At 32.2% G+C, this 13,276-nt stretch overlaps 1 protein-coding gene across 1 annotated transcript; it reads right to left on the bottom strand.

Annotated features, from left to right (window-relative positions):
* Nucleotides 1–636: 636 nt before the first annotated feature.
* Nucleotides 637–1,233, bottom strand: LOC114391650. The gene has a single exon (XM_028352629.1). The coding sequence runs from the start codon at nucleotides 1,231–1,233 to the stop codon at nucleotides 637–639; it is 597 nt and encodes a 198-aa protein (XP_028208430.1).
* Nucleotides 1,234–13,276: the final 12,043 nt, after the last annotated feature.

The raw sequence follows: 13,276 nt of genomic DNA, 5'->3' as shown, positions 1-13,276 counted from the left end.
CTCATTCATATGGCCCAAATGTATGTGCCATAGAGGATTATCAGAGGCTTTAGATTGTGACACGGACGAGGAATTGCCTGTCACAGTGGACCCTTGCAAGATATAGAGATTACCTTGCCTCATTCCCTGCATTACTATAGACTTCCCCTTTTTGACTTGCATCATCCCTCCTTCAACACAACAGACGAACCCCTTTGCATCCAGCGCACCCACAAAAATGAGGTTCTTCTTCAGATTAGGGACGTGATGAACATTGGTCAATGTTCTCACCACACCATCATGCATCCTGATCTTTACAGACTCAATGCCAACGGTCTTGCAAGGAGCATCATTGCCCATCAGCACATTACCACCTACCTTCTCCTCATAGTCGTCCAGCCACTCTTTGTGTGGACACATATGAAAAGAACAGCCTGAGTCCATAACTCACTGCTCAAAATGACGTTGCTGTTGTGAATCGGCAGCTAACACCAAACCTTCGTCTAATGAATCATCCTAGATGATGGCAACTGAAGAATTCTTGTTCCTTTTCTTGGGGCAGTCCTTCTTCGAGTGACTCGGCTGCTTGCAGTAATTGCATATGTCCCTAGGTTCAATCTTGCCTTTCTTGACCTTCTTCTTCTTTTGTTTGTCCTTCTAAGAGGTTGTTAATCCAGAGGCAGGCTCATCACCATCCCCAGACATCTTGTGACGAAGCTCCCTCGAGAAGAGACTGGACTTCACTTCCTCAAGGATGATGCAGTCCTTTCCAACCGTTAGAGAACCCACAAAATTCTCGAATGAGGGAGGGAGAGAGGCTAACAGAATCATTGTGACATCTTCATCTTCCATCTTCAGGTCTATGTCGCGCAGCTCCATCAATATTGAATTAAGCTCGTCCAAATGCTCCTTCAGAGATGCACCCTCCTTCATGCGAAGTCCGAAGAGCCGTTTCTTTAACAAAAACTTGTTGCAGATGTACTTCATCATGTAGAGTTTCTCTAGCTTCAGCCACAACCCAACAACAGTTTGTTCTTCAGCCACCTTGTAGAGAACTTTATCTGAGAGAGACAGAAGAATCAGCGAGTGAGCCTTTTCTTCCTGTTGCTCCAGAACTGATGCTTCCAGGTTGGAGGATCTGCTGGAGAGTGGTGCCCAGATGCCCTGTTCCTTCAAAAGAGCTCGCATCTTGATTCGCCACAAATTGAAAATGTTCTTCCCTGTGAACTTCTCGATCTTGATTGTGCTAGCCATCTTTCAAGAATACTGGAAACTTGAATAGGAAACTAAACACAATAATAAAGCAACGAATATGGAAGCCAGATCAGAGCAAGCTCTGATACCGGTTTGTTACAGATTTAACATCTAAAAGTTAAGAAACAAAGTGTGCAGCTTTAACCCACAAGGAAGAAGAAGAGTAGGAGATAAGAAGAGCCAGCATAGCTTAGTGAAAATAGGGGGTTTTCACTTATTTAATCTGATGCAATGAATACAGAGTTAGTCTCTCCTTTTTCAGCCAGTTACAAGGCCCTATATATACAGACAGACCCTAACTAACTAACTAACTCTAATAGTTACAACAAAATAACAAAAATACAAATAACAGATATGTGGACTCGTCTGAACGCGGATGCGGCTTCAGAAAAGAGCTAGACGCGAGAGCCTCAGTGTATGGGTCCAAATGCTTCTGATGAGAGAATGCTTGCCATCTCTACATAAGCCTTGGAGTACATCTATCCAAGAGCCTCCAGATTGTTTAAAAGAACTTGAAGTCTCCTAAACATGTCGTCCACAAACTCTCCATCCTTCATAATAAAACTTTCATAATGTTTGGTCAGAGTCATGACTTTCCTCGATCTAACATCTTCAGTGCCTTCATAATTTATGCTCAATGAGTTCCAGATCTATTTAACAATTCTTAGTTTGCAGATCTTGTTGTACTCATTTTTTGATAGGACACTTGTCAAAGTATATATGGTTTTTGTGTTGAGCTCCATAATGGTCATATCGTTATCTGTCCATTCAGCTTCAAGTCTGGTAATGGGAATATCCCCATTGGTAATGCTAAACCACATTCTATACTAGGTGAATTTGATGCACATTTCAATCATGTCCTTTCAGTAGGGGTAGTATTCTCCAACGAAGCATGATGGCCTTGTGAGAAAAATTTTATCAGTGATGAACTGACATTGGTTATCTGTCATTTGGATCTTTTTCTTTACACACTATTAAGTGCTCAACCCTTAGAGGTTGAGGTTTGATATCAAATTGTAGAAGCAAATAACACAAGAAGGGGGATTGAATTGTGTTTTTAGAAATTTAAAACTTTTCTTAAGACTGAAAAGCACGTTAATCATTTGATGAACATAAATCTCTAAAACACTTAGAGATGTTTTGATATAGACTGTACCAGATGATGAGAAAAACAATTCTTTGAAAAACAAAAGATATAAGATCTAAAAAAATCAAACCTTTTGTTAGTTAAACAACAATAAAGCACACGAGGAATTTAATGTTGGTTCGTCTCAACCCTGAAACTAAGTCCAATTCTTAGTAACCACCAAGTTTCCTTTAACTTATCGAAGTTACAAGTACTATTCACTATTACTTTTGACTCTTACACTTGCAAACTCTACCCCAAGATTAACTTAAACCTCAATATTCTCTGTCCTACCAAGCTACTATTGGCTCTAAACAAATTAACAAGATGTGTTGGAAGTTTTCTCACTGACTAAAGTTCATCGTCTAATAAAAGAATATATCACTCAACACTTTTTAGTCTTTTCTCTCAAGGTATACAAGGTGTTTTTTAAGAGCTTTGTATATTTACAGGAATTTACAAAGAGCTTTACAAGAAAGAATTAAAGAATAATTTGTTGTCTTAAATTTTCTTCAAAGCTTCTTCTATATATAGTCTTTTTTTCCAAGTATTCGTTGTCTCACGACGATTGGATTCTTCATTTTGATCTTCATCTAAAGTCTTGAGTTTGTTGGAGAACGTCCCTTCTTTATGCAAAGTTCATGCTGATAGAATAACATATCTTAAACTTCAGTAGGGAAGTCTCTTTTTTCACCATATTAGGTCTGCAACAATAGAGCACGCCTTTTGATGAGGACCAGTGTCTTCCAGACTATGAACTTTATTTATTCTTTATGGGACTGTGACAGATCATTGGAGAATGTTTTCTGCATAAATGAATCTCAGACATAGAGTATTAATGAAGGTATTAAATGCACTACTTAAATGTTACATCAAATCGTTTGATGAGTGCATTGCTTGAGATCTTCAGACACACAAATATGGATCATGATCTAATAACACATCAAACACAACTTTTGTCATTTGTATTTATTTGCATCTAATCAAAATAATTAGGAATCCTGATTTGTCTTCAAGAAATAAATGTCTTTTGACTTAACAAGATTCTTGGAAAGAAAATAGCAATAGAAGAATTAAGAATCTGCAAAAAGGCTTCATTTTGTTGCTTGGTCTCTTCAGGTTTATTGGGGGTTAGGTTTGTGGTTTAATGATTATAGAGAAAAGTGGAAGGGAACAACGGTCGTGAGTGAAAATAGGTGGTATTTTGACATCAGAGGTGTCATAAGCTGCTAGTAGTGGTGGTGTTGCAAGATGTGATGGTAGTTGTCTTCGGCAGGGTGTTGCAACAAATAGTGGGTTACGCACAGTGGTGGAAGAAGGTTAACTCGTATTCAATCTCCTTGCAGTGGAAGAAGGCAGCGCAGATGATAGACCTCGACCCAATTGGCAAAACGGGTACAGGTGTCGCGACATAACCGTTGGGGATGTAGATCTTGTCAACAGACAAGGACAACATCAACGATGAGCTCGCAAGCAACACACATGGAGGTTAAGCAAGAGTCAGGCATTGAGGGAGGGAGATCACGTGGTGAAGGAGCGTGAACCATTGGGTTTCAAAATGAGAGAATAGTGTTACAAGTGTAGGGTAATTTTGGGTTTCATTTAAAATTTTAATGGAAACTAACATCGTTAGACACCGGGGTCATGCCAAATAAATGTTTAGAAAAAAAGGGAATACATGTGTAATTAGAGTAAACCTCAAGGAATGTTAGTGTAATTTGCTCTAACATAAATGAAGTAAGTAGTATGGTATTTATAAATAGAGTTAATTATAATGATTACTCTTGCGGTTTGTTTTTATTACATTCGTCACTCTTTTGTTTTTCGGCATTACTTTCAACCTCATTTGTTAACTTTGCAAAACTTATGTAAGTAAATTTAATAAAAGAAAAAAAAAGACATTCATTTATGAAAGAAAAACAAAGACATAAGAAAATGATGTTTAAATAGTGATATCAAGAATTTTGTCAGCAGTTACTTTAATACTTAATTACATTAATTTTTTTGGGTTTACTTAATTGAAGTTTAAATACTAATTCGGCTTGTTGAAACTTAATATGAACCATTTTACACACATGCACTTCTCGACAATCATTTTAACGTGAAGCACCTGCGAAGTTAAAAAGAACGAATAAGGATATTTTAGGTAAAGAAAATTTGTTAAAATCACGTGTTCCTCATGTGACAATCTCAAACTAATATTTATTACATCAAATGATGGCTTCCACAAACAAACAAAAAACATCAAAGGGTAAGAAAACCAACAATTATGATATTTTTTAGGGTTAAAAAAAGTAAAGGTGTCCGATGTAATAAAAATAAATGACATGGGTGATAATTGTAATTTAATCTTATAAATATAATAGAGAATATACAATTTAATAATGAGAAAATATGTAATTTAATTTATATTTGAATATAAGAGTAATGAACAATGCAATACTTGTATATTTCAATCGAGAAGAAAATAATTTACTTTATATAAATTTTAAAGTAAAGTAATTTCTTTTTATAAATGAAAAAGAATTGTATAATTTTTTATGATAGAGAATGTTGAATCTTGAAAATCATGTTTTACCGGAAGGAATAAAATTTGTATGATTAATCATTTAAAATATTTATATATGTTTTTTAAGAATTAAAGTTACATAATATTTTAATCATTTTTTTTAATAATCGCACTAAGATTTGAAGTTAGGACCTCATACATATTACTCCAAACCCCCACTAATAGGCCGATCCTAGTGGTTCATATATTCTTATCGATTACTTTTACATTAAATAATTTAATAAGAATAATATAATGTTTTATTGTAGTAAAATAAAAATAACACTTGGACCAGTATTTATATAACATTAATTAATATATTTATTATATTTAATAAATTTAATGATGATATGAATATTAAATATATGAATTTTAAAATCAATATATATAGCATTTAATTAATGTTATCAAATTAGTATTTATAGACATCTTAATAAATTAATAGTTTTATTATGTAGTATCAAATATTATATTTTCAAATACAATATATCTATTACATTTATAAAAATATTTATAAATTAAGTGGTTTTAATATATATTCTAATCAAAACATATTTTAACACTTTTTAAAGATGTTAAAAATTATTTTAAAAAAAGATGTTAAAATAAATGGAATGGATATATATTTTGATATAAAAGGAGAGAAACAATGTAATAATCGCATTATTTTGGGAAGAAATATGTATTTTAATTTATATTTTAACATAAAAAAGAAAAAATAACGTAATACTCGTATCTCTTAGCAGTTAGCATATGAGAGACTAACTTATTTTATACAACACTGTATGTATTTTAGAGTAACGTAATTTCTTTTTATAAATAAAAAAAGAATTGTGTAATTTAGCCACCTTAATGATGGGTTAGTTTTATTTTAAAAAATAATAATTTACAACATCAAAGTTTACGGAAAATATTAAAATACTAGTACTAACTTCCTATTAACGTCGACCGTTTTAAGAGTACGCGACATCACACCGCACCGGTCGGATTTTTTATTTTTTGCTGAGTTTACCGGTCGAAGTCAATACAGTGTAGCTCATTTTTTTATTCTTAAATATTTTTTTTAATTTAGTGTTTTTTTATTTTTATTTCTTAAATTTATTTATTTTTTTTTAATCGTTATAAAATATATTTATTTTATTTTTTATCCTTAAAATAATTTAGATAATTTTTTTACTGTTTAAATTATTTCTTTTATTGTTTAAAGTGAAAGCTAAAACACTAATGAAAAAACAAAAAAACATAGGAACTAAAATGAAAAAATAAATTTGTAGTGATAAAAAAAAATTAAATTATTGAGACATATATTTAAGGTTTTTTTTAAAGATTTTGTTAACTAAATATATAACTATTATAATGTTTTTTTAGGGAAAATATAACTATTATAATGCAGTAAATGTTATAATGATAATTATTCCATTTCCTATATACATTTTTATTTTTATTTTTATTTTTTGACGATTTCATCCTCTGACTAATTCTGAAAAAACGACATCTACGTCAAACAATTATTAGGATGGATAATTTCTCAGGTTTTTTTTTTTTTTTTGTCAAACTCCACCTTCTCTTTCTTCTTTATTTACAAATATACACTATTTTTTTTTCTCAAATACACCAGTTTTTGTGTTGACGGTGAGAACTCAAGACCGGGGAACTCGACTTTTCAAGGGGTGTGTTTTTCTTTCAATTTTTTTTTAAAAATTTGAAAGGAAAATTAGTTAACATTTTAATTATTTTTTTAAAAAAATTGAATTTTCTTTTAATATTATTTTTGCATTAATAAAATAATTAAAACTATTAATATTATTATTTTATTAAATATAATTTTTTTTGTTTATGTCATTTAATTTTTGTTAAAATGATAATATTTTTTATTTAACAATTTATTTATAAAAAAATACATTACATATAAGTAAAATACATAAAAATAATATTTGTATAAGGAAAAGCTGAATATGAACATATATTAGGATAATTGTTTATGTTATGGTCTTGTTGCATGCATGCAAATTTCACATTTTTTTTTTAATTTTCCGTTCATTTTCTTCCTCGTCTCAGTAGGAATATGAGTTGAAATTAGATAACCCTTTATAGTCCTCATTATTTGTTAACAATGTGCGCATTTGATTCTTTTTGACAGTTATTCATTGCCTCAAAGACAACTGCGGAATACTGCATGCCAGAGTTGATCATTGTCTGGGTTTGTCGGCCTCTAATAGCAAAAAGTTTTACGATCTCGAAGTACGTCTCCTCAACAATGATGACATTGACAAATATCTTATGCTTTTGAACATGGAATTGAGGCAAATTTGAAGTCATATGTCCCCAATGTTTCCCCTCATCCAAGCGTTGTACCTAATATTTTTTGGGTAATTGATCAAGCCATTCAGTTATTCGCACGGATATCCCTAAGATGTCGCCAGTGCATCTTCTCTGATAGTCAACCAATTTAATACGTTATGAAATTTGATTTAAAGTAAAGTTTAACAAATAAATAAAATATTATAGATTCTCACCAGCCTGCATGAGTGGTTTCTTCATATGTTTGCCATTTGAGTTACCGGGAAGGAAATTTTGTGCAATGTGACGCAGACAAATGAAATGGGATATGTCTTGAACCCATAAGTTACTTGGGTTGTTATAGGAACTTATAATTGAGGTGTGTCTATCTAAAATGAGAGAAATATTACTTTGGGGATTAACATGCCTCCTTAACTTCTTTAGGAAAAACCCCACGCTAAAGTTGTCTCCCCTTCTACAATGGCGTGGGCAATCAATATATGGTTAGCACTATCTTGTGCTATAGCTATCAATCATGTGTCTCCCGTAAAGGCATGACTTTTTGTAGGATGGAGCATAATTCATGAACGTTAATGTTTTGATTGAGACTGTTGGGTTTGTCTTGACAATAGGTTTGATGATCTGCCCTATGACGTGTTTGTCGAGTTGATGATGATCTTCTATGAGCATTGGCACGAGACAATTGCGATGACCTCTGATACTCTTAATAATCCATTTCTTATGCCTCCTTGAATTATATGTGCCTAAGCTCCATGTACAACCATTCTCATGTGATTTACACATGAAGTTTAGCCTTCTCTAGTCAGAATATATTGTTTTGCAGTCAAAATGATTTTCTGATGTTGTATTCTTTGATTGCTCAAATACATTGTGTTTTTTCATCGAAGGTCATGCCAACCTCGAGTGCATCGATTGGTAGTTGTACACAGTGTTGTCGCAAAACTAAATGATGTTGATCAATGTATTGTGGTAGGTGGTCAAGATTCAACTCCAATAACACCTAAGTTGGTGATATTACAACAGAGGTGACATTGGTACGACAACACCCTCGTCATCGCTTTGGTCATAGTTTTGGTCATTGTTGTGATGAAACAACTCTTATCCTCATGCTCACTAAAATCATATGTGTTTTCTTCGTGAAATTGTATAATGAGATCTTCATTTGTGATGAGATGTTCATTTTGGTTTGATATTTGTGTTTGTGGTTGTTGTGACGAGGTTGAAGTAAAATATTGTGATGGATGATAGTTTTGTTGGTCAAAGGAGGTTTGTTGAGCATAAAAAAAGAATCATTTTGGGATAATAGTTGTGCGTATGAAGTATAAATGTTAAAGACGTCTTGTGTTGCACGAAGACATTGGATTATTGAGGTTGAGGTTGTTGTACGGTAATTGTCATAGGATGATAGTTGTAGTTGTGGACATGACATTGGAAAAGGTAATTGTGGTTGTGGAGATGGTTGATGAGAATCCTAAAATTGCCCAAATGCAAGGACGTATGATCAGGAGTAGGACCAAACAGTCAGTGGATACCCTCCAACAAATGGTATCAAACATACTTAACAAGGCCAAAGTGGAGAAGGATGAAGGCCTAGAGGCAGAGACACTACTAAGAATATTAATTGTTGCTGAAGGTCCAGTCTAATTTGAAAGTCCAAGCCAAATATGTTCTTTTTTATATTTCTATTGTTTTTCGTTGTCATTTTGGCCCAAACTAATTTGAGAGACCCATGTCTATTTCTATTTTTTTTTCAGATACACTATATGTATTGATTTCATTTTCAACAGAGAGACTTTTGGCATTTTACGAATATTTTGTGAGAGCTTCTCTCTAGGTTCCTTGTTGAACCAATCTCAGACTTATCAAGGTAATTCTTATGGTGTCTATCCTGACTTATCTTTCCTCTCTGGAAGTGGCGTCATCCAAACTTTGTGACCTGTATCAAGCGATCTGCTCCTAGTAAGGATCATATCAATGGGGTTGTGGTTGAGGAATAAGCTCAATAATAGCATACAATTCAACAAAATTCAATTCTAGATTTTGGACAATTGTTTCCAACACGCCTCTAAGATCGTCATTATTGTGTAGTTGTGTTGAAATAAAACGTGCTTGACCATGATGAAATGAAATAGGGACACGATATAACAATTAAACAACTATTTCAGTTGCCCGAGTAGGGAGACAATTGTTAATTTTTCGAATCAATTGTGTTAACCTAATAGACCGACTCACATATAGAAATATTGAGTTTTCACATGAGTACATTGATCCTTGAACCGGGTCGTTTACAATTGACCATGGTGGTGGATGACAATCGATATTTCTTTAGGTGGAGCCATGGGTGGTGTTTGTGGGATGCGAGTGGGAAGACTGTGAGAGTTAGGAATAGAGGTTAGTTTTGTGAGAATGTTGTTGTGTGTGATGTGTTGTGAAATGGTGAGATTATATATAGGGTGAGAAAGTTTGGTATGAGAATTAGGTGGAAGGGTTAGGGGGCAAAGCTAGGTACGAGAGTTAGGTGGGAGAGTCAATGCATGTGAGTGAACAGTGTGCAGTTGCGTACATTAAAGACAATAGACTATCGGTTGCATCATGACTGTTGATCGCACTATTCCGTATCGCGCACCAAGCTCACGCAAATTATTGAAAACCACATTAATGTGGTTGTCGGTGCATGTGAGTGAACAGTGTGCAGCTGTGCACACTACAAACGATAGTCTATTTGTTGCATCATGACTGTTGACCGCACTATTCCGCATCACACATTAAGCCCACGCGGGTTATTGAGAACCACATTAATATGGTTCTCGGTACATGTGAGTGAACAGTGTGCAACTGCGTACATTACAGACGTTAGTCTGTCTGTTGCATCACGATTGTTGACCACACTATTCTGCATCACACACCAAGCCCACACGGATTATTGAGAAGCACATGAATGTGGTTTTCGGTGCATGTGAGTGAATAATGTGCAATTGCGTACATTAAATATGACAGTTTGTCGATTGCATCATGATTGTTGACTGCACTGTTTCGTATCACGCACGGAGCCCACACGGATTATTAAGAACCACATTAATGGGGTTCTCGGTACATGTGAGTGAACAGTGTGCAACTGCGTACTTTACAGACGACAGTCTATCCGTTGCATCACGATTGTTGACTGCCCTGTTCCGCATCATGCACCAAGCCCACACAAATTATTGAGAAACACATTAATGCGATTCTCGGTGCATGTGAGTGAATAGTGTGTAGCTGCATACATTACAGACGACAGCCGGTTCATTGCATCATGATTGTTGACCGCACTGTTCTGCATTGCGCACCGAGCCCACGTGAATTATTGAGAACCACATTAATACAGTTCTTGGTGCATGTGAGTGAATGGTGCGCAATTACGTACATTACAAACGACATTTTGTCCGTTGCATCATGACTATTGATCGCATTGTTTCACATCGCGCACCGAGCCCACACAAATTATTTAGATATGCATTAATGCGGTTGTCAATACATGCGAGTGAATAATGTACAGCTGCACACATTATTGACGATAGTCTTTTTGTTGGTGTCGTGACTGTTCATGGAACTGTTCCGCATCGCGCATGGAGCCAACACAGATTATTGAGATCCGTATTAATGCGATTGTCGATGCATGTGAGTGAACAATGCACATTTTTTTATCCAACTACTGGAAGCGTTGCTTGTCCAATAGAAATTTTAGTTATTTTTTAACAAACCAATAATCCAACTATTGGAAGAAGACATGTCCGTTGCACAACACTTTTAAAACTATGATTGGTTTTGTCATTTTCATGTTTGAATTGTTATTGTTAGTAAATTTTATTGTTTTTTATTTATTACTAGTCAGTAACCCGTGCGTACGCACGGGTCACTCGATTAACCAAACTTCAAAGGTTGATGTTCATGTGAATTTGAAATCCATTCTTTATGCGAATTTAAAATCTGTGCATACACATAGATAACTTGATTAAGGAAACTTGATGTTCATGCAAAACAATTGTTTCAGATCACAAAATTAACAAACTATATTAAGATGAATCTCATAAGGCTCAAACATAATAAACAAAATAAGTGTTTAAAACTAAAAGGGTTAAAAAGTAAAAAGAAAGTGTAATTAAATTGAGAATTGAAATTTCAAATAAGTCAAATAGTTTTTTTTATAAATATATCACAGTATGTCAATTATAATATAAATTACTCCATATTTACATTTGTCAGGTCACATAACAGTTGTTAATTTACAGTTAAACACTTGAATTTCAAGCACCTCAACAGTGACCACACTATTTTCTCTAATTACCTGAAATAAAAGAGAAAAATTATCAATTCCAAATTCATGTTCATGTTCTATTAACTGCATTTAAAGATGAAACTATACACATATAAATAAACAATTCTAAATACAAATCTATTAAAATGCTGAAATGAAAATATATCCCATGTGAAAAATAAATAACTTTTAAAGTGCCACAAATTTAAAATTACTCACTATTAATTTTTAAAGTGTCAAATAGATAATTTTTTATATAATTACTCACTATTGTATACGTCTGATTTTAAAAATAAAACATCAAAAAGAATATATAATAAGTTGAATAGTTAATAAGATAAAAAATAAACACATTTGCTAAAGTTAAATCAACAATACATAATAATAATAATAATAATAATAATAATAATAATAATAATAATAATAATAACAATAATAATAATAATAATAACAAAATTAATTAATTAATTAATTAAATACAAAAAGAGAAAGTAAGGAAAATTGCTACTTTTCATTACACTATTGACGTGATTTCTCTCCCGTGTGAATCTCAGCATTAAAGTTGGTAGAGTATTTTCAATTACAATAAATAAGAAATTCAGAGTATAATTTGTTTTCCACCCATAAATATAAAGAGAAATAACTAAAATACACAGAAAATCAGAAATATATTATGTAAATAAAAAATGCAAGAAGCAATCAGCAAGATAAAAATAGAAACATTATTAATTAACTGAAAAAGAAAAAAGTGATTTAAAAAATAAAACATCAAAAAAGATATATAATATGTTGAAAAGTTAATCAGATAAAAAAAATAAACACACTTGTTAAAGTTAAATCAACAATACATAATAATAATAATAATAATAACAAAAGAAATTAATTAATTAATTAAATACAAAAAGAGAAAGTAAGGAAAATTTATACTTTTCATTGTACTACCAACTGGTTTGTCTCCCGTGTAAATCTTAGCAAGTTAGTAGAGTATTTTCAATTACAATAAATAAGAAATCCAAAGTATAATTTGATTTCACCCATAAATATAAAGAGAAATAACAAAAATACACAGAAAATCATAAATATATTATGTAAATAAAAATGCAGGAAGCAATCAGCAAGATAAAAATAGAAACATTATTAATTAACTGAAAAAGAAAAAGGTGATTTAAAAAATAAAACATCAAAAAGGATATATAATAAGTTGAAAAGTTAATAAGATAAAAAATAAATACACTTGCTAAAGTTAAATTAACAACACATAATAATAATAATAATAATAATAATAATAATAATAATAATAATAATAATAATAATAATAATAATAATAATAATAACAACAACAAAATTATAGCAGCGGGTCGCTCGATTATTATTAGTAATAATAACCAATCTCCCTTTTAAATTTGTGGCACTTTAAAAATTATTTATTTTTCACATGGGATATATTTTCATTCCAGTATTTTAATAGATTTGTATTTAGAATTGTATATTTATATGTGTATAGTTTCTTTTTTAAATAACACTGATATTCGAGCACTATGAATTTATATATGAAATCCTCTTTTGTCATGTCTATTCCCATTGTCTACAGGATTATTTTTAGTAACATTTTATTTAATTAAAGACCAAACCTTATTTTGTAATCATCAAAGCTCAGGGGAACATAAATATTTAACTTTGTGTATATCATTTACGTTGAATTATCTATGTAGCCTTATGCTTGTAATTTTTTAATTTGCAAATGCTTTGGCCAGTTCTTTTGTGGCATGAAGTT

The sequence above is a fragment of the Glycine soja genome, chromosome 17 (assembly GCF_004193775.1).
Source record: "Glycine soja cultivar W05 chromosome 17, ASM419377v2, whole genome shotgun sequence".
Lineage (NCBI taxonomy): Eukaryota > Viridiplantae > Streptophyta > Magnoliopsida > Fabales > Fabaceae > Glycine > Glycine soja.
The sequence above is the reverse complement of the archived record's forward strand: the minus strand, read 5'-3'. Positions and strand labels throughout refer to the sequence as shown.